A 22,883-nucleotide genomic window follows, 5' to 3' on the forward strand; every position below is an offset into this window, starting at 1 on the left:
AGTGCCTTACAATGCTCTGGCTGAAGCAGCTCCCACCTGGGCCACCCACAAACAGTCTTCCAGCATGCAAGCCAAACCCTGTACGTTTGTGTGTAACTGCAGCCTGCCAGTCACACTGGGTTACACTCTGGCTCTCACCAGCCTGGATTATGCTGCAGGGTGACCCCAACACAAACCCCACTTCTGGGATTTTCCCCCCAGAAATGTATGTCCTGTACTGCCCAGCTGTCTCCTGGGCAATACAAGTCCATTATTTCTTTAATAGAAATAGGCACACAATTTGGCACTCCAAATGGAGTTTCCCAGACACTTCAATTTAAACATACTGGATTAGATAAAACAAGTTTATTAACTATAAAGAGAGGGATTTTAGTACAAGTAATGAGGCATAAAAATCAGAAATAGTTACAAGAAAAATAAAGATAAAGTGCAACTGGTGCCTAACTTAACAAATGATGTTAAATTCAAAGCAAAATTTTCTCAACACATGCTTTCAGCAGTCTTACTGACCAAGCACCCTTCCCCCAGTCCAACAGCTGCTTACTTTGTCCCTTCAGGTGCAGTGACTTGATGGGAAGGGAGGGTGGGGGGAAAAGAGTGCCTTGGGGTGTTTGTCCTTCCTTTTTACAGTTTCAGTCCCCCTGACAGAGTTTGCTCACCACTACAGCACCTCCTGCTGGCTGTCCCATGGATTAGCTTTGCTAATAAGTGCACCCTCTTCTGGTGGTGTCTTGCTGCTGTCACTTCTGCTCCTGGACCTGTCGGTCCAAGGACCACAGCATCCTCTTCAGGACACAACCCTCTGACTGTGCCGCACTCTGTGCTCCCCGCTTCTGGGGGACAGTATCACAGTCCAGCCACTTCTTCAGTGGTGAGTGGGGGGACCCAGGCTCACCCACTACTCTGGGTCGCAGCCCAGGGACCCTGTAGATGGCCGCCACTTGCTGTGTCCTCTCTGCCTCCTCAGTTCGTTTCCCTGGGCCACTTCCTCGTAGCCCCCAGCACCTTCTTTGCCCTTACCTCAGGGCTTCAGCCAACCAGTCTTAGCAGCTAGCCAGGAGTTCTCTCTAGCTTTCCCAGTCCCTGCTAGCAGCACTACTCTGACCAGGGTGCTAGCACTTCTTCCTCCTGCTAGGAGCCTGATCCTCCCTCCTCGAGCTCCAGGTAACTCCAGTGCCCTGCAGCTCTTCTTATATCGGCCTGCCCAGCCCTGATTGGCTGTTCCTCGCAGACCCTTTCCTATTGGCTGCTTTTCACACAGCTGCCCTAGGGCTCTGTTAACCCCTTATTGCCCAGTGTGGGGCAGACACCCCATCACAGTTCCCTGCTTGAAAAACATTTCCAGCTGGGTACCAGGAGACAAAAAGTCTATGCGGAAGGATGTTCCCTGCTGCTTTTTTCTTACCTGTTTGAATTTCTTTTGTTTCCCTTCCTGCTTGATGACTCTGTTTATTGCTTAAATACAAATTAAGCAGAGCACACATTCCTTTGTTTGAGACAAACCTGTTTGCCAACTGACTTTGGAACATGTCTTAATAACACCGCACACAGTGGCGGATTACCGTATGGGCCCACGGGGCCTGTGCCCAAGGGCCCTGGCCAATTGGGGGCCCCCACAGGTCAGAACTCCTCTCCCCCCCCACCCCACCACCCTGCTCCTCCTCTTCCCCCTGAGGCCCCACCCCCGGCCAGGCCAGATGCCGGAGCTGTGGTAGGGTGAGCATATACCTCCCGCTCCGGCCCCAGACGGAGCTGGCCCCCCAGGCTGCTCTCCTTTCCCCTCCCTCCTGCGAGGATTTGCCCCCCGGAGCCCCTCTCCTTCTCTCTCCCTCCCATGTGGGGCTGCCCCCGCAACCCTTCTCCTTCTCCTTCCCCCATCCCTTCTGTGTGGAGCTGGCCTCCGCAAGTTCCTCTCCTTCTACAATGTGATTATCACTCACTTTTCCACTGTCAATACATCTCTCATTCTGGCATCCATGCGCAGGAGGGCTGGGGCGAGCTAGGAAAACAGATCCAGGAATGTGAGCTTTTGCAGCTGAAAGTTTTGCAGCCATTGCTCATCATCCCAAATCTGAATTATCATGTAATCCCACTAGTCAGTGCTTATTTCTCAGGCCAAGAAGAGATGCTCCACCATCTGCAGCTGCTCCATGAATGCTCCAACAAACTTGATTTGTTGTTCACTATCCCTCAGGAAACTGGCCTTGAAAAAATCATCATGTCCCCTGTTGCTGAAGTATTTCCAGCAGGTCTGCAAATAAAGGAGAATTGTGTATTCTATATTTGCAAAGTTCATGAGAACAGTGCAGCACTCTGTGGGCTCCATGCTTCTGTCAAAGGTGATCGAAAAAGTGTCATGTGAGTTTGTGGGATTTTTTTTTAAAGAAATGCAAAAATTATAAAGTATGGATGGCATTCTGGGATGGAGAAAATTGCATGCTGGAAACTTGACCCCTAGCTCCCAGAGATCCCTGGGAAAGTCATTTCTATCTCAACACATAGCAAATATTTCCCAAAAGCCATAGGTGCCGACTCCGTGGGTGCTCTGGGGCTGGAGCACCCACAGAAAAAAAATAGTGGGTGCTCAGCACCCAGCAGCCACCTGCCCATCAGCTGTTAGGCTTAAGTAATGTGTCCCAGCCAATTGGTGGTGCTGGACATCTCCCCAAGTCAGGAGCTTCATGGGAGGGATTCTTTGTGAGCTAGAGCTTTCCTAGCTCCCTTCTCCACTGGTTCAGGTGAGCGACCAGGTGGTGGCCATGGTCCAAGCACTACCTGCAGGCTTGGGTTTGAGGCCCAGGAGTCCTCACAGGTAGTGTGTAGCACAGTGAGATACTACCCCGGTGCACTAAACTTTACATCAACAAAAGCACTCCTGGTGGTGCAAGTAACCAAGTATGCATGCACACGAGTGATATACAAACTTCAGCGCCTGTATGCTGATGAACCTGTGTCGATCAGTTTGTAGTGTCAACATGGCCTAAGGAACTAGGGAAAGGATGTAGATAGCTCTGCAGATTGATAATTGTACATAGAGCCTCTTACCCCTCAGTTATGTAGCCTGGTCCCTAGTGAATGAAACTGTAACTCTCTGAAGGCTGTTAAGTGAAATGACTGGGTGGATCTCAGTCCAGTTCCTAGTTCCACTTCATTTAAAACCACCATCACAATTGAAAATATTGTTGACAGTCTCCAAGAGAAGAAAGATTTGAGTGGGAGTAGTTTCTGTAGGTGAGGATGGAAGAGGCTGTGGGTTGGGGTGGGGTAGAGGACATTTCACAACTGCTCCCCATGCTGCCCCTGGTTTCTGGTGGATCAGCAGACTAGCCTGTGGGCCTGTTAACGGGCAATTTTCATGAGCACCAAATTTATTTTTAACAGAGGATAAAGAAATAATATGCAACAGTTTTATCCTCATGATAAATTAGCTCAGCAGTCTGTCATACACTGTATATCAGTTTGGTTCGGTTTGGTATGGAACCAAGGGGAATACATAGTCATTTGAAAGGTTGAGAGACTGAGAGACAAGGAGTTCCGTTACTAGGCTTTTCTTTACTGGCAGGTTTGAAAAAAGTGTCATGCAAACAAATGACCCCTTAAGACTCAACAGCAAAGAACATCCCTTGAACCGGATGTTAGTCCTGTTGTCCCTGCCAAATTTCAAGTCAGAAAATTACATTCTGCCTCCTGAAATTCCCCTGCTGTTTCAGTTGTACTATTCTCACATATTTTCTGCCCTAGAGCTGACCTGGCAAATTCCCACCCACTTGGAGATAATTTAAACCATAGCAAGGAGGTTTATTATAACAATGATACTTTAATGATAGTTATGATGATCGATCTTATTCTCGTGATGGATTTTACAATATGTTTCAAGGAAACATTTACATTTTTTATTTATTCATTTGTGTATTTTTAATTTCCCAATTTGGTAGTCCCAACTTGATAACCTTGCCTAACCTGTCGTGTGCAGTGTTCGGTGTGTGCTGGTACACAGCTATCACATCTCCCCTCCCCAAGAGGCGGCAGTGTTGGGTGAAATGATTCCTGTACCAGTTAAGGGATTTGGACCCTAGGTGATGACAGGCACTACAGAAATGACAATTATTCCTACTAAATCACCCGCAGTAACTGTCCAAGGGATTGAGAGGAGCACACAGAAATATGGAATCCTGGCTAATATGACATTATTTAACAGGGAGAGTTATCAAATATGTCCACAAAATATATAGAGAAGTATATAGTTTCAGTTTGAAAAGTGATTCTTCAGTTACCTTGTCAAAACCCCTGGATGCCAAATTCCATCATAAAGGTGGCTGCATTTCATTGTTGGGCAAAAATTTCTTCCATTTTTTTTCTCAGTTGCCCAGTGAGGCAATGAGCCCACAGATCTCTCATTCCTGGCTTCTATTGCCCAGTGCCTGCCAGAGAAAGTGTCATGCCAGAGACAATAAGGAAAACATGAGTTTCTACTTCCCTGCCTCCAGTCAACCACTTAGGATAGTAACTTCTCTCTCCCACCTCTCAGTCAATGATCTATAAAAAGCCCCCTTTTCTCCCATGCAGGGTAGAGAGGAGCAGGCAGGAGGGGCGATGGGGAAGTATGGGAAAATGGTTGAATGGCTAGGGGAACTTACTGAATTATTGTCATAACGTCGGTATTACTAAACCCCCCAACTGTTAAAAAATCAAGTGTCAGGCCCCAATAAATCACAAGATTACCGTAAAAAACATTATATTTTAAAATGATACATTTGGGATTCTTTGTCCTGTCTTCTGGTTTTTGAACCGTTAGGTGATACTCAGGTCACATTTTCCAGTTTTTCTCTGAATCCATGAGGGCTAGTAATTTAAATTGGTTTTAAGGAAACTCAGATTCTCATTATGTCAATGGCTGGAGCTGTAAGAAAACCACCCAAAATGGCAAGACTCATGTAAAATTGTGAGAGCTGGCAACACTGTAACATAACTTAAAGTATATGCATATGATAAGAGACAGGTAAACTTAAAATATGACAAGACTGATAATAATATTTTAAATTAAATAGAAAAATTATAGGGTTAAATATAAATAAAATAATAGAAAAATGAAAAAAGTTAAGAATAATTTACATACATTGCAAGCTGTTTCATGTGGATGGAATGAGTCTATGCAGGTGTAAGGATCTACCCATGTGGATCATTTTGCAGGACTGTATAAACTAAATACAAAAATGCAAGGGTTAAAATAATTGAAAAAGTACAACAAAAGTCAAGGGCTATATATCTTTTTAAATAATTGGACAAAGGCAAATGGTTCAGTGAAAAAGTATTTTAAAATATAAAATTGTTTAATAATGTTACAAATGACATTTTTAAAAATTAAAAACCTAATTAGTGGATAACACAACACAAAAGGCAGGTTAAATATAAAACATATAGAAGAGAAGAATTAAAAATGTCTAGAAAAAGAATATCTCTGGGCTGTGGGTTAAATATAATTTTAAAAATAAAGCTATGAATTTGAGAGGAATGATGGTCCAATTCAATTAGGGTGAATGTGGCCCATTTCCAAGAGTTGACAAGAAGAGGTAAATATCAACAGAGGGAAAATTAGTTTTTGTAGTGACCCAGCCACTCCCAGTCTTTATTCAGGCCTAATTTGATGGCGTCAAGTTTGCAAATTAATTCCAGTTCTGCAGTTTCTCTTTTAAGTCTGAAACTGCAGAACTGGAATTAATTTGCAAACTTGACACCATCAAATTAGGCCTGAATAAAGACTGGGAGTGGCTGGGTCACTACAGAAATAATTTTCCCTCTGTTGATATTCACCCCTTCTTGTCAACTGTTGGAAATGGGCCACATCCACCCTAATTGAATTGGCCTTGTTAGCACTGACCCCCTGCTCAATAAGACAAACTCCCACCTGTTCATGTGCTGTGTATTTATACCTGCCTACTGTATTTTCCACTCCATGCATCTGATGAAGTGGGTTATAGCCCATGAAAGCTTATGCCCAAATAAATTTGTTAGTCTCCAAGGTGCCACAAGGACTCCTCATTACTTTTCTCTGAGCAAAGCTTGTACTCCACTATGTCTTCCAGAGAAGTTTGTAGCTCCATCAAATGCACAAGCAGCCATCTGTTTGGGGTTCAACTGACAAGCATTTTACTCTTCTAAGATGTCACAGATGCAGCTAATGTGTCTTCTATAACCTGAACATTTAGAATGCATCTACTGGCCTACCATGGACATCAAGATAACATATGCAATGACTTAATACTTGATGCCTATTTGCATTGGAGCTTCATCAGCCATGTATGCATATATTTTGAATATGGTAAGAGAGTTCTTCACTTTTTCAACGGCTGAGTCTTTCACTGTTGCACTGCATGCTTCTAGAGAGTCAGCTGAGTTTTTTTCAGAAAGATAGCGAGCATTTGCCAGTCTTGTTCAAAACCAATGTCCAACTTCAGGATTAACAAGTGACAGTGCGCTTAATATTGGCCTCCAGTTTGTAGTGTGTGGCATCTCTTACTTAAATAGAAAGTATGGTGCAACAGCCATTCACATAAACTGAGTTGTATCTCCACATTCTTAACAGCCTCATTAAGTTCTTCTAAAATTGGCTTTGATAGTGACTGGCTTATAAGGCTTTCTGCAAGTTGATGCAGTCCAGTGGCATGGTGTTTTGCAGCCTTTTCATATAGGTTGTCAGTATTGGCTTAGCTGATCAGTCTGGCAAACCAAGCTCCTCCATTTTTACTATATAAATCCAAGATATGCCCACATCTTGAATACTACATGCAGTTCTGGTCACCCCATCTCAAAAAAGATATACTGGAATTGGAAAAGGTACAGAGAAGGGCAACAAAAATTATTAGGGGTATGGAACAGATTCTGTAGGAGGAGAGATTAAAAAGACTGGGACTTTTCAGCTTGGAAAAAGAGATGACTAAGAGGGGATACGACAGAGGCTTACAAAATCTTGACTGGTGTGGAGAAAATGAATAAGGAAGTGTCATTTACCCCTTCACTTAACACAAGAGCCAGGGGTCAATCAATGAAATTAACAGGCAGTAAGTTTAAAACAAACAAAAGGAAGTATTTCTTCACACAACACACTGTCACCCGTGGAACTTTTTGCCAGGGATGTTGTGAAGGACAACATTATAACAGGGTTCAAAAAAGAACTAGATAAGTTCATGGAGGTTAGGTCCATCAATGGCTATTAGCCAGGATGGGCAGGGATGCAACACCATGCTCTGAGTGTCCCTAGCCTCTGTTCGCCAGAAGCTGGGAGTGGATGACAGGGGATGGATCTCTCGATGATTCTGTGAAAGTAGAATGAATTATATTGAAATTATAATTCATTAAAGAAATGCTGCTTGAAAGATTTGTTGAAATATAGTTGTCAGGAAGAGAAACATTAAGGAGTGTGAGACAATGGATCCTCAAACTAATTAACTTAGAGCTCCTACTGAGCTAGGAGATTGGTAAACGTTAGTATGCAAATAAGATATGTATGTATATTTGTCAGTTTCTACTTCCTTTTGTCTCCTATGTTGGATTGGCTTTGGCTTGTCTGTATAAATGGGTTGGCTTGAGCTTTTTGCAGGAGGCTCACATATATCTGGGTGCACTGGCAAAGCGCTTTGCTAATAAACAGAGTGGTCTGACAAATTCAGTGAGTCTTGAATCTGACTTTGACAATTCCCTGTACTGTTCATTCCCTCTGAAGCACCTGGAATAGTCACTGTTGGAAGACAGGATACTACGATAGATGGACCATTGGTCTGATTCAATATGGCTGTTCTTACATAATCATAATTATAATAAACAAGTTTAGTACAGAAACTCCCCAAGATAATGACCTCTTGAGGTAGCGATGTTGTGAAATAATGACCTTGGCAAATAATGCATTTTAAAAATCTTGGCCTACTAGGAAATGTATTTATATAAGTTTCACAGTCACAAAGCTAACATTCTGTAGTGAAGTCAATAAAACATAGTCCAATGCTCTGGCCACTCCCTCCCCAATGGCCGCGCACTGTCACCTTCTGCTGCCATGTGCTACTGTAACCTCTGCGAGTTGGTCTCTCACGGTTCCACCCAGCTCTCAGTGATTTCAGCTCTCAAGGGGGGAACTTCACTGCTAGCAAAGGCTAGGCTGTCTCTTCCACAGAAACACTATCCCACAGCAGGTCTAAGCACTTAGATCTGATTATCAGGGATTTCAACTAGTGGTCACTTTTAAAGCCTAATCAGCTCTCTCTCTAAACAGGAGAGAGAAGCAGGTCAAATAGTGCCTGTGACTCTTAGGCAGAGCCCCCACCACCAAGCAAAACATGTGTGCCCCATCACCCTCTCTTGTCACTAGGCTATAGCATCCAAACCTTCTGCGTAGGGAGTGCAGTTCAGTTGAGGATGACGAGTGCTTAATTTGTAACAAAAGAGGTGCCAGGGCTCAAGCAAGTTTATTACTTTCATAACTGATATGACAAGCCCAGAGGTTCCAGGGCTATGAACTGGGGAGCCTAGAGGTACTGGGGCTCAGCCCTGGCAAGCCCTTGCACAAATTAAGCACGAGGGAGATCCCCTCATTCCAGCAGGCTACGTACAGTTCTGCTGCCCTTCACGTATACAATAAGGATAACAACATTTCATAACCCTCACATTTAATACTTAAGTGATTTGTAACCCAACACCAGCCAAAACTGATCACTTGGGTAGCACAGCTCTGTCTCCTGGATAGCTAGGCAAAGTAGGTGTGTTCATGCAAATACAGTCTGGTCCACCCACCCCTGGCTCATCAGTAGCTGTCAGGGGAGATCTCATTCAGATCTTGCTTAGCAATAATAATTTGAAAGTATTAGGTAGGCCAATGCAGCCAAAACAAATGTGCCAACATTGTCATAAATAACAGCTGTGTGAGGAAGCTAGTCTTTGTTCATACTTTTCATACCCATTCTGCTTCCTCAGGTACAAGTATTTTCTCATATCCTGTGCATGCTTTTAAAGCCTGTATTATTTTCAGTCTCAATTCAAATGTACAACCAACCACTAAATTTCCAACATTGCGTGCAACTGGGCTTGGGGAAACCCTTGGGTGTAACTTTCAGGGAACCAGCCCCGGCTCACACTCACAACGTAGCAATGCAGCTGCACTCGCCCCCTTTCCTCCCTCAGGAGGAAAAACCTGTTCTACGCGTGAGGGAAGTGCGGCTGACGTCACCACGGCCCCGGAAGAGCCAGAGGGCCTCGCGGCCGGTAGACATCCGCTCCGGGGCTCGAGGCGGCCGCTGATAGGGGGACATGCTGCTCGTGCCAGCCCCCGCAGAGAGGGCAGCGTGTGAGATGAGCGCCAACGCCCACGCGCGGAGCGGCGCCAGAGAGCGAGGGCAGCGAGCGCCGTGTGCCGCTGACGGCCCAAGCAGGGAAGGCGGCGGCGGGCGCAGCAAGTGACTGTGCCGGAATGGCTCAGCAGCAGCCAGGCCCGGGGAGCTCCCCGCAGCCCGCTTACCTCCACACCCTACCTGCCTGCGTGCTGGAGGAGTTCTGCCAGAAGATGGACTGCCTGAACGACTACGACTGGATGCGCTTCGGTGAGAGCGGGGAGCTGAGAGGGGAAGGGGCGGAGGGTTTGCTGACAAGGAGCGAGGCAGGCAGGGGTCGTGACAGGAGCAAGGGCCGGTGGCTGGAGACAAGCCCCGGCAGTGAACTCTCCGCTTTCTAAGATGGGGTCCGGCGCCAGTCACACGGAGGATTCCTCACAGAGGCACTTTCTGGTGCTCTCTAAAGACCAGATGCTGTAGGTGGAGGGCTCAGGGCTTCCCCTGCATATGGATCCATTAGCGGGATCAAGGTGTAAATAACTTAAAGTGGTGGCTGAACCTCCATTCTATTCAGATAAGCACAGAAATACTTAGGTTTCAGAGTAACAGCCGTGTTAGTCTGAATTTGCAAAAAGAAAAGGAGTACTTCTGGCACCTTAGAGACTAACCAATTTATTTGAGCATCAGCTTTCGTGAGCTACAGCTCACTTCATCGGATGCAATGACAGACCGTGGAGAAAGGACAAAGGGTGCAGTAATAGAGGATCATGAACTAAATTCCATCCCAGCTGTAACTCCATTGGGCCAAATTAAGGGGAAATATGTAAGCAGAGAAATTTAAACTCCCTGACGCTAATTTATCAAGTGTAAGGGAGTCTAAAGCATTACGTACACTGGGGATTTGCCCCAGCTGCAGCCATTGATGACCACAAAACAGCATAGCTGCCCTGGTGAAAAATCCTAGGGTAGACGGGCAAAGTCATCGTAAATTGTAGTTTCCACTTACAGTACAGTTTATTCCAGCTTCACACTGGAGTCAACTGTACCAGTGCAAATTAAGACTTTCTACACTAGGGAGTTACATTGTGGCAGGTACACCAGTGGCTGACTGCCAAAGACTGAAATCCCCAGTGTAAACAAAGCCTAAGTTAGTGTAGTTTACACACCAAGAAGTCAGAAGATGTAAGACCAGGTACACTGGAGCTACTTCAGTTTGCACCTTCTTGTATCCTTCTGTTTGTTTTTCTTGCTCCACTCCTCTCTTCTGACCCCTTACCCCTTAGTTACATCAATGCAGACTCACTTACACTGGGGCTTAGTTAGTCAAATTCAGAGATATGTGTAAAAGGGATGAGAGTTACATATTGGTAAGTGGATGAGTTCAAAGGAGTCTAGAAGGAGGCTAAGTTGGTGTATGTTCATGTTGAGGAAGCTAAGGGAAAGTGTAAGGTCAAATCTATACTACAGAGTTTTGTCTGAATAGCTATATTGTTTAGGAGTGTGAAAAAACCACACCCCTTAGCCGACATAGGCCTGGTCTACACTACAGAGTTAGGTTTACGTAAGCTGTCCTGCGTTGACCTAACTATGTAAGTGTCTACACTAACATTTCGTTCCCACTGATCGTTGGGGCTGACCACAAGTTACCTTGGGCTGTTGCTACAGAATGGTTTGGGGGGAACTAGTAGTGAACTGGCTTTAACCAGCCAGGCTGGTTTGCAGCCACTTGACTGGATAAACAAGTGAAGAGATAAGCAAGGCCCAAGACTGTGAAGTGTGGGAATAGAGAGCAGCAGTGTTTCCGGCCAGAGCCTGCTTGTGGGTGAATACACCCACCCCTCCCCTTAGAAGGAGATGATGATTAAAAACTGCTAGGAGGATTGCTTTAGATGAACAGTCTCACCTGCGGACCCTGGCCTTGTGGGTGCCCAGGAATTCCCCACGCTGGAGCAGCACCTACTACAAGCCCTCAGGGACAAGGCTGGAGGGTCCGGGACTGTCCATAGCATAGAAGGGGCGTAAGCATTGATTCTTGCTTGCTGGAAAGCTTGTATTTAGCAATGCGTGAAGGCTGGGAAGCTTATTATACTTTGGCAATAAAACTGGTTATACTTATGCACCTGGTGTGGCTTAATTAAGTGTATCCGAGCCTCCCCCTCCCCTTTGGCTCAACACTGATGTAAATGTCCCACTATGACAACTTAATAACTCCACCTCCAGGAGAGGTGTAGAGTCAGTGTTGATGTAGTTAGGTCAGTCCAGTGTCAGTGTAAACACTGCATTGTTTACGTCGACTGTTACTGGCTTTCAGAAGCTGTCCCACAATGCCCCACTGACACTACACGCGCTCCTGGTGAGGAGGCACACCGCTGACACAAGGACTGTAGTGTGGACATACAAAAGTGATTTAATTATTGCAGTGGGTATATGCCAAAGTAACTTACGTCGACATAATTTTGTAGTGTAGACATAACTATGCCAGAAAACCCCTCTGTATAGATGCAGTTACACCAACAGAAAAGTGCTTCTATGGGCATAGCTAATGTCACTTGGGGTTGCAGTGTTCCTATGCTGACAAAAAAAACACCTTCTGTTGACATAAACTGTTTGCACTAGGAGGCTCTGCCATTATAGTTATATCAGCAAAGCATTTGTAGCGTATGGCATGTCTACGCTATGGGAACTATAGTGATACAGCTGCACTGCTGCCGCTGTAGTGCCTATAGTGTAGATGCTTCCTACAGCAACGGAGCAGGTTTTTCCATCTAAATACATAATCCACCTCCCCGAGTGGTTGTTGTTAGGCTGATGAAAGAATTTTTCCATCAACCTAGCTGCATCTACACCAAGGGTTAGGTTTGCTTAACTATGGTCCTCAGGGGTGTGAATTTTTCATTCCCCAAGAGATATAGCTAGGTTGATCTAAAGTTTAATTGTAGACCAGAGTATAGACAAGGACTAAATTACAGTAATGGTCTATACTAAAAATTTAGTATAGACATTTAGCACCTCTTACTCCAGGGAACCGATTTTTCTTGAGACTCGCATTTTAGTATAGACCAGGCCTAACATTACTGCTGTGGGCAGGGCCGGGATCCCAGACTGGCAGCGGGCTGAGCAGGGCCAGCAGCCGGTACCCTGGCTGGCAGGAGCCGGCGGACAGAACCCCAGACTGGCAGCGGGCTGAGCCGCTCAGCTCACTGTCGGTCTGGGGTCCTGGCTGCCAGCCCCGCTCAGCCTGCTGCCGGTCTGGGGTTTTGGCTGCCAGCCCCTTGCCAGCCGGGGTCCCGGCTGCAGGCCCTGCTCAGCCTGCTGCTGGCCTAGGTGAGCGGGCCAGCGGCGTAAGATCAGCATTTTAATTTAATTTTAAATGAAGCTTCTTAAACATTTTGAAAACCTTGTTTACTTTACATACAACATAGTTTAGTTATATAATATATAGACTTATAGAGAGAGACCTTCTAAAAAACGTTAAAATGTATAACTGGCACGCAAAACCTTAAATTCAAGTGAATAAATGAAGACTCGGCACACCACTTCTGAAAGGTTACCGACCCCGGTGTAAAATATCAGGGGCACTGGAAGTTACATGGAAAATGTGGAGAAAAGTGCAAGGAGTTTTGCCAATTTGTTTTTGTGAGTCTCTAAAAATTTAAAGAAATGTTTCCATTTTTACAAAACATTTAGCACCCTTTTACTCCAGGGAACCGATTTTTCTTGAGACTCGCATTATGATTTTCTTTATTCCTAATTTATTGTGTACCTGTTTTTTCAGTTGTGGAAACGTAAACTAAATGAGCATATGCAATAAGCTCGGACTTCCCCCGCTTGTGTTTTTCTTCCACTTTTTATAAGAGAAATATCCCTTCTTTACCTTTAGCCTCCTATGTGATAACTGATCAGACAGAGCTGCGGAAAATCAAGTGCATGGAGAAGACGGGAATCAGCATAACGAGAGAACTCATGTGGTGGTGGGGAGTGAGGCTAGCAACAGTCCAACAGTTACTAGAACTTCTCCAAGGACTGCAGCTCTACCAAGCAGCACAAGTGATTCTGGACTGTGAGTAGATGATCTTTCTCCCTGAGAGGAACTTATTGTATTTTATATGAGGCAACGTAAATCCTAGCACTACAGCTGCGCCGCCCAGAGCACCAAGACAGCCAGCCGTGCCACCTGGCTGAAGCCAGCCGTGCCACTGCGCAGCACAGAGCACCAGCTCAGGCTGCAGCTCTGCAGCTGTGCTGCCTGGCAAGAGCTCGCAACCCCAGCTGGCAGCACAGTGAGCTGAGGCTGCAGGGGAGGGGGAACAGAAGGGCAGGGGCCGGGGGCTAGCCTCCAGGGCCAGGAGCTCAGGGTCTGGGCAGGAGGGTCCCATGGGCCGGATGTGGCCCGCGGGCCGTAGTTTGCCCACCTCTGTCTTAGCACCATCTCTCTCTAAATAGTCCTAGTCTTTTTTCTGTGTCTCCAGATGAAGGCCTCTAATAATTTTTATCACGTGTCTGTGAACAGTCTCTGTTTCTGCTATATCACTTTAGATATAGGGTGCCTAGAATTTGAACAAACCATTGACTTATAAAAAGGCATTATGAAATAATACCATTCCTTTCAATACCTGATGTATCCAAGTTATGTTTGTGTTTCTGACTACACATTGAGGAGACCTTTACAGATATTCGCCACCTCATACCCATAGTGCCCATGTAAGAAACTGTCCCTGTTTTAGAGATGGGAAAACTGAGGTACAGGGAGGTTAAGTGATTTGCCCCAAATTGCACAGGGAAAAACTGAGCCAGAATAAGCTCCCAATTTCTAATCCCATGCTAAATCCAAGGGGCCATGTTGCCTTTGCATTTTGGTGCCCTGATCATAGGTGAATGTCTACTCTTAGTGTCAGCAGGTTTTATTCTTATCTGTCCAAGGAAGAACTGATTTCATCAATTAGAAATGAACCAAAACTCAGATCCAAACATCACTCAAGTAAGTTGCAGGAATGAAGTATGCTCTGCAACAAACAGAAGGCACTCAGCATTTAGCAGGACAGGGGCCTGGGATAACAAACTTGTCTCTGGCTGTTTCTTGATGCCAGTCAGACTGGTAACAAGACATTTGACTGATTGATGGTATCAAGGCCTTAACACTAGGCACTGGATGTCAGTTTATTTATGGCACATCAGAGGAATGTTGATCCTGTCCTTGGGAAATAATGGTGATACCCAGCACATCCATAGTGCTTCGCAAATATTGACTACACCCTAGTGAATCAGCTATCTAAGTTCCTCAGATAAATTACCAGGGTTTCAGGTACTTGGAGGCTGAGTTAATACTGTAGTAGACAAAATAATAGCTGGCTTGAGGAGATTGAAACATACATGTTAAACAGCCTACAGACATTCTGTTTTAGTTGTCCTTGAAAATGCAATTTTACTCTTAAGTGACTAAGGGCCAAAAATCTCATCTTCCTTAATCAAGCAAAATTACCATTGATTTCAGAAGGAGTTTTGCTCAATTAACATCATTGGGCCAATGCAAAAATGGCACCTTCTTACTTAATAGATATACCCCCAGTCTGAATTCAGGATCACATCTACTCTTTGTAAGAGAAAGAAACCTTACTCTTATCCACCCTGTAGAACCAATGGAGCTATGGGAAAATGAGCTGGTATCTATTCTGATTTGCATGTCAGTAACACAGGTTCTAAACTAAGGTTTTGTCTACACTAGCACTTTTGTTGGTTAGGGGTGTGAAAACACCCCACCCCTGACTAACATAAATTCACCAACAAAAGCGCCAGTGTGGACAGCGCTTTGTCAGCAGGAGACACTATCCTACTGACATAGCTACCACTGCTCATTGGGGGTGTATAATTACGCCGGCAGGAGAGCTCTGGCAGCAGGCATAGAACGGCTACGCTGGAGGCTTTGCAGCTGTTTAACTGCAGCGGTACACCTGTGCACCTGTAAGGTCTGTAGTGTAGACATAGCCTAAGGTTGCAGGTCTAGCTGTTAGAAAAAAAAAATCTTCTTTCTTTATAAATGAAGCAAATTTGATTTGGCAGTCACTAAGACAATAAATGTGGAATCCCCCGTTAGTGTTTTTAAAGTCACTTTTCACACAGTCACACTTTAAACTCTAATTAGAAGCAGCCATTAAAACACTATACTCCACCCCCTCCCCACAAAGGAATCCCGGATCCATCTTTGGTTTTGTGCTTGCTCAGTGCAGGGTGTTCCTGGTATTTCTGACAGGTTTCAGAGTAACAGCCGTGTTAGTCTGTATTCGTAAAAAGAAAAAAGAAAAGGAGTACTTGTGGCACCTTAGAGACTAACCAGTTTATTTGAGCATGAGCTTTCGTGAGCTACAGCTCACTTCATCGGATGCATAGCATATCGTGGAAACTGCAGAAGACATTATATACACACAGAGACCATGAAACAAAACTTCCTCCCACCCCACTGTCCTGCTGCTAACAGCTTATCTAAAGTGATCATCAAGTGATCATCAAGGAAGGCCATTTCCAGCACAAATCAATGTTTTCTCACTCTCCCCCCCCCCCCACACACACACACAGACACACATACAAACTCACTCTCCTGCTGGTAATAGCCCATCCCTCTTTGAAACCTCTCTTTATAATGCGCATGATAATCAAGGTGGGTCATTTCCAGCACTAATCCAGGTTTTCTCACACACACCCCCCCCCCCCACACACACACACCCCCTCCAAAAACCACACACACAAACTTACTCTCCTGCTGGCAATAGCTCATCTTACAATGTGCACAGCAATAATCCAAGTTTAACCAGAACGTCTTGGGGGGGGGGGGGGTTTTGTAGGAAAAAAACAAGGGGAGATAGGCTACCTTGCATAATGACTTAGCCACTCCCAGTCTCTATTCAAGCCCAAATTAATAGTATCCAATTTGCAAATGAATTCCAATTCAGCAGTTTCTCGCTGGAGTCTGGATTTGAAGTTTTTTTGCTTTAAGATAGCGACCCTCATGTCTGTGATTGCGTGACCAGAGAGATTGAAGTGTTCTCCGACTGGTTTATGAATGTTATAATTCTTAACATCTGATTTGTGTCCATTTATTCTTTTACGTAGAGACTGTCCAGTTTGACCAATGTACATGGCAGAGGGGCATTGCTGGCACATGATGGCATATATCACATTGGTGGATGTGCAGGTGAACGAGCCTCTGATAGTGTGGCTGATGTTGTTAGGCCCTGTGATGGTGTTCCCTGAATAGATATGTGGGCACAGTTGGCAACGGGCTTTGTTGCAAGGATAGGTTCCTGGGTTAGTGGTTCTGTTGTGTGGTATGTGGTTGTTGGTGAGTATTCGCTTCAGGTTGGGGGGCTGTCTGTAGGCAAGAACTGGCCTTTCTCCAAATCTTGGGAGAAAGTAAAATTCCTATCTGTGACTACACAAGGTATAAGGTAATGGAGAAACAGTCCTCCATATGGCAATTGTCTCCAGCAGCAGCAGACTCCCGAAGTACACAGAAAACATAATCTCAGCTACATAGTGACATCAACCCATTCTTTCTGGATAATGATTGTTCTTCTTGTATGTATCCATGTTACAGCACTTTCTGTAACATGCAGCAGCAGAATCCCAAGCATCCAGCTCCCTGATTAGGTACAACTCCTTCCTATCTGACCTCAGTCTCTTCCGATGTGAGTGGCTTTCCTCATCACACCCTGCTTCTATGATCCTCTGTCTCTATGAAAGTTTTTGAGCTCACTGAAAGATTTTTGGGATAAACAGGACTGTTCTGTACTCAGCAAACACCAGCAAGTCCAGGGGTTTTCCCTGTTAAAAACAGTATCTAAACAACTTCTTTCCAAATCAGAGGGGAGTAAAATCTGCCTGTAAGCTCTGCTGTAAAACTTGACTACTAGAATGAATTTGTCCAATGCAGCCACTCTCATGGAAGTCCAGAGGAATCTTTCCATTGAGTTTCCTGGGAACTGGATCAGGCCTTAGAGGAAAGCAAAGCTTGAGCAGTTTGAGTGAGATTATTGGAGCACAATGGCATGTGGGAGGGGAGTAGCTGATTGGGGTCATAAAAGCCAGGAAAGTCAGACAGTGGAGTACTTTAGAAAGAAGTAATTAAGTACACTGCCTTCCTGCCCTAGTTGGGTTGGGGCCAGTACCTCAATCTGAATTCAGGTGGATGGAATTCATACCTAGCTTGAGAGCCAAATTTCACAAATGATAATAGGTCAGCCCAAAATCCAAGATGTGAGGAGACATGCATTCGGGGGGAGGTGGCAAACTTGGAATCCAGAATTGAACCTCATGGCTCAGGATCATTGCTGTTCTGCCATAATCACTAAAGAAAATGGTGTAATGATCGATGGCCTTCTGATTAAGGCACTGGAGTAGAAGTCCAGAGATCTGCATTCAGCCTGCGATCAGCTATACTACTGATTTCCTGTCTGAGCTTGCGCAAATTGCTGCTCTGTATATGGAAAAATAGGGATGATGATAATAATGAACAGCTTTGTGGGGCATGTAGTAGGACTACATTTATTAATGTTCTATCTAAGATACTTATATGGTCCCCATCACCGTAATATCTGAGTGGCTTACAGTCTTTAATGTAGTTATCCTCGCAATACTCCTATGGCATAAGGATTATTATCTCCATTTAACAGATGGGGAACTGAGGCACAGAAAGACATAGGATATGTCTACACCAAAATAACCCTGTGGCAGCAAGTCTCAGAGCCCAGGTCTACAGACCTGGACTCATGTTACAAACAGCTGTGTAGACATTCCAGCTTGGGCACTGAAGCCCGTGGGGGGGGGGGGGAGTGAGTTTCAGAGCCCAAGCAGCTATGTGGCTATTTTTAGCACCACAGCACAAACCCCAGTCTGCAGACCCAGGCTCTGAGACTTGCTGCGGTGGGGGTGGGTTTGTTTGTTTGTTTGTTTTTTGCTGTGTGTGGATATACCCTAAACGACTTGCCCAAAGTAACATAGAAAGTCTCTGGCCATGGAGAGAACTGAACCCGGGTCTCCCAAATACTAAGTTTGTGCCCTAGGCACTGGACCATTCTGCCAGTCTCATCCTTCCTCTTTGTGAGGTTTTCACATATATAGTGATGTGGGGCTACTAAGCAGATAAAGCCTTATTTAACAATTAATTATGGGTAATTTTTTTTTGAAGTGACTAAGGGTATGTCTACACAGCCAACGTTAAAGTGCTGTCATGGCAGCGCTTTAACATGGCTGTGTAGTTGCGGCAGCTCTCCCAGCACTGTAATAAAACAACCTCCACAAGGGGAATAGCTCCCAGCGCTGGGAGCGCGTCTCCCAGTGCTGTAGCACTATCTACACTGCCACTTTACAGCGCTGAAACTTGCATTACTCAGGGGTGTGTTTTTTTTCATACCCCTGCGCTAAGAAAGTTTCAGTGCTGTAAGTGGCAGTATAGATAAGGCCTAAGGCTCATTTTCAAAAGTTATAAAACATAATAAATAAGAGGAACCATATTCTCCTGCATTGCTTAATAGCTAGAAACTGATCATTTTAGTGGCAGTTTAAAAAAACACTGAACTAGTTTGTCCTGTGATCTCTTGGCTCTACTGTAATTGGTCATGTGCAAGACTCAGGTTTCATTTCCAGCTGCAGCTTCTTATTCCCTACCAGGACCAGCAGAGGTTAAAAATGCTGTAAACATAGTTGCTCTGGCCCTGGGATTTCTGCAAGTCTCCAAGCCAGTGATACTCACACCTCAGTGGTTCGGGAGCCTATTCACACTCTCTCTCTCTCTCTCTCTCTCTCCTTATCTAATCTTATCTAATCCTCACAGCAAAATGACCAAGTATTATTTTATCAACTACAATTGGTTAATAACATTAACCAATCAGGATGCTTTTACTAATTTAGATCAGTTGATATTAAAACACTGTGTGATTTAATTATTATGTGCTACAAAGAGCCGCAGAAGACACATGAAGGAGCCACTTGTGGCTCATGAGTCTGAGTATCATGGCTCTAGTCAATGAAGGAGTGGAACTGATGGCCTTTGAATGGAGACTGGTTTAGATTTTGACTGGATGATGTGGCGGGGGGGGGGGGAATAAGCGAGAGAAAGGGGGGATCTGAGAGAAGAAGGGGGTTAATGCTGGGGGAAAAAATGATGGGGAAAAGGAGAATTCAGAAGAGGGGTGAGAGGACAAATCCCCAGGGTCATCTGTGGCTTCGTCAATATTTAGCAGTAATTTTTTAAATGATAGTGTGGCTTGATCAATATTCAATTTTGACAAATGTTCATTATAATTCAAATATATAGAATTACAGAACTACATTATGGTGTCTAATTGGTCATACAGTTAATTTTATTTGAATATCTTATCGCCTACTTCTACACTGCAGTTAATGGCAAAACTCCCTATTGCTTTGAGGGGCTGCAGGATTGGGCCACAATCTCTCTCTCTCTTTTTTTTTTTCCCTTCCCCAGTATGCAGTAATCAGAATTGTTTATCTTATTACCTCATTGTGGGATTTCCAAAATGTATTCAGCTGTGAGCAGAAACATGGATGGCTTGCTTTTCAGACTGTTTGTCAAAGAAAAGAAAAGCTCTGAAGTCCTTGCCCTCAATATCTATGTTTTGTGCCTTAGTACTTTATTCAGCTGAGACTCCTCAAGCAGACATGACAGAGGATAATGTGCTACTTTTTTAGTGGGCAAACAGTTTATAAAACTTAAAGGGTCTGATTCTGATCAAACTAACACCACTGTAAAAACAGTTACTTCATGAAGTTATTCCTGATTGACCTTGGTGAGATCAGAATCAGGCCCCAAAAACTGATGTGAGAAGTTATTGGCAAATTGTTACCAAAAGGATTAGAACTCCATCAGGCCTGTTTTCTGCTCCTACTCAAATGCCATTTCTGAATGTCAGGAACAATGACTCCCCTGGACTCTTATGGTTACATCATTTCTGTAGCTTCAGTGGTAGCGTGTTTGCTGGGTATAGAGGAAGTTACAACATTCAGAAAAGGCCCTCAAAAAACCACTGTCAGTGGGGAAAGCAGTTCTAATTTTAGAACTTTTCATGTAGTTCAGGGGTGGCCAACCTGTGGCTCCGGAGCCACATGCGGCTCTTCAGAAGTCAATATGCGGCTCCTTGTAAAGACACCAACTCCAGGGCTGGAGCTACAGACACCAACTTTCCAGTGTGCCGGGGGATGCTTACTGCTCAACACCTGGCTCTGCACAGGCCCTGCCCTACTCCACCCCTTCCCATCCCGTCCCCTGAGCCTAGGGTGACCAGATGTCCCGATTTTATTAGGACAGTCCTGATATTTGAGGCTTTTTCTTATATAGGCACCTATTGCCCCCCCACCCCCGTCCCAATTTTTCACACTTGCTATCTGGTCACCCTACCGTGAGCCTGCCGTGCCCTCACTCCTTCCCCCTCCTCTGCAGAGCCTCCTGCACACCACGAAACAGCTGATCGTGAGGTATGTGGAGGGAGGGGGGAGGCGCTGATCAGCAGGGCTGCTGGTGGGTGGGAGGTGCTGGGAACAGGGTTGGGGGAGCTGATGCAGTGCTACTGACTTATTACTGTGCCTCTTTGGCAATGTACATTGGTAAATTCTGGCTCCTTCTCGGGCTCAGGTTGGCCACCCCGATGTAGTTGAAAGAACAAGTTAAAAAAAACAACCCCTAACTTCATGATGCAGGGATTATGCAGTGTTGTAGCCGTGTCAGTTCCAAGATATTACAGACAAGGTGAGGTAATATCTTTTATTGGACCAACTTCTGTTGGTGAGCAGGTATTGTGAAACCCCACAAAACTTGTGGTTTCACATGGTTCTGACACAGCACCAGAGGACATGAAATGGATTTGTCTGAATTTCAGACTGGGTGCTTGGTTTCATTCAAATCTGGAACCGAAGAAAAACTCAGGGTAAGATCCAGGCAGATTAAAACCAAAGAAGATGTGCATCTAAAGTGAATCTGCCTAGTTTTGAAGAACTGTAGGGCCTCATCCTACTTCCACCGATGTGATAGGGCCTTTAGTTTTCATACTTATCAAGAATACAGATTATAAATGAAACATCCTGTATCCTAGTTGTTTCAGATACAGCCACTACTAAGTAAAACACAAAGATATTATCTGACTTCAAAATGAAAAAGAAGGCTGTGGTTTGTACTGCCGATACAAACCTTCTTTAAGATAAAAGAACCTGTTATAATGGTGTGGTAAAATAAATTTCATATTGGTGCTTCCAGGTTTTTTATCAAAAAGAAAACAATTTTCATTTTTAGTAAAATTGCTGCAAGATGCCAGATTGACAAAATAATTAGAAGTTGAGATCATCTAGTCCAGGCAGGGCATTTCCAGATGCATTGTCCATTGCAGTTTTAAATGTCCCATGCAATGGAGTTCCAGCTACTTCCTTGGGAAAATCTTTCACGCTCTAATACACCCCATTCAGAAAGTTTTTCCTATTAGCCTAAATTTTTCCCTTCTTTTCTTACCTTAATTCCATCCCATTGCTCCTACATATGCCCTTATTTAATTGTATAAAGTAATGCCGCCTTTCCCTCAAGGATGCTTTTATCTTTCAAATTTCTGTACGCTGATAACTTGTCAACTTATAATGTTCTCTTAACAGTACTCCATGTTTTGCTCTTTCAGACCTGATTCCCAGTTTCATCCTGTACTTGGTGCAGGATCTGTTGGTGCAGTGAGCAAAGGTGTTCCCCAATTCAGCTTTTTTTTTGTAAATTAGAAAAGCCTCAGGGCTGTTCTAATCTATGTCCAGCAGCCAGGAATAGCTAGAGAGGAGAGGTACCCTAATATGGCCCCTATATCAGAGGCTGTGAGGGGGATGGCAAAGAGCGGCTGCGTTGGCTCTTCATCATCTCCCTGGGCTACAGAAATTCCCAGGTATCAAATACTGCTGGATTTCTAGTGCCTTTGCACTGGTAGAGCAGCACAAACGGGCTGTAACATATTAATAAATTGCTCCTTAATTTTTCTTTGTAAATCAGTTCTGGCTCTTGATCATTTTTGTTGTTCTCTGAACTGCCTCCGATTTATATTTCTTTCTAGTAATGTGGAACAATGATTTTCTAGTTAGGCTGAATCCATATAGGATCCCAAACAATGGCTTCTGAAATGAGGAGGGTCAGGGGATTACACCCACGCAAAGATAATATACCCACCCTAACCTGTTCCTATAAATGTAAAGGTAAAAGAAATAAGTGTTCATGGTGTCTAATGTGGGATTTAAACCTTAGGGCATGGCTACACTGCACTATGCAAACTCAGGACCTTTAAATTCACACCAGCAGTGTCGTCCCCCCACGGAGAGTTATATTGCAGTACATGCGTGCATGCTGCTATTCACAACCCCTTAGTCCAAGCAGCAGGGCAGTGTAGGTATGCCCTTAGTCTTCTTGCACACAAAGTGAGAATTATACCACAGAATAAACAAGCCACCTAAGAACCACAAACAAATAGACAGCCCTTTCTTGCAACCTGAATTCTGCTATAAATTAGCTCATCCTTTATGTTCATACTAGCTTTGAAACCACAA

At 44.5% G+C, this 22,883-nt stretch overlaps 1 protein-coding gene and 1 long non-coding RNA gene across 2 annotated transcripts in view; one reads left to right on the forward strand and one right to left on the reverse strand.

The window, feature by feature from the left end:
• Positions 1-1,898: 1,898 nt before the first annotated feature.
• The window catches only part of LOC141990419 (uncharacterized), a 43,314-nt gene continuing 22,329 nt past the window's right edge, over positions 1,899-22,883 (reverse strand). The window contains exons 6-7 of the long non-coding RNA XR_012640174.1: positions 4,275-4,421; positions 1,899-2,251 (exon numbers count right to left, since the gene is read on the reverse strand). This is a non-coding gene — a long non-coding RNA (uncharacterized LOC141990419). The remainder of the gene's footprint in view (positions 2,252-4,274; positions 4,422-22,883) is intronic.
• Positions 9,219-22,883, forward strand: part of IRAK2 (interleukin 1 receptor associated kinase 2) — a 33,145-nt gene continuing 19,480 nt past the window's right edge. The window contains exons 1-2 of the mRNA XM_074957564.1: positions 9,219-9,584; positions 13,195-13,374. Coding sequence (XP_074813665.1) covers positions 9,455-9,584; positions 13,195-13,374 — 310 coding nt within the window. The 5' untranslated portion in view covers positions 9,219-9,454. The remainder of the gene's footprint in view (positions 9,585-13,194; positions 13,375-22,883) is intronic.

This window comes from Natator depressus, chromosome 7, assembly GCF_965152275.1.
Source record: "Natator depressus isolate rNatDep1 chromosome 7, rNatDep2.hap1, whole genome shotgun sequence".
NCBI classification, from domain to species: domain Eukaryota; kingdom Metazoa; phylum Chordata; order Testudines; family Cheloniidae; genus Natator; species Natator depressus.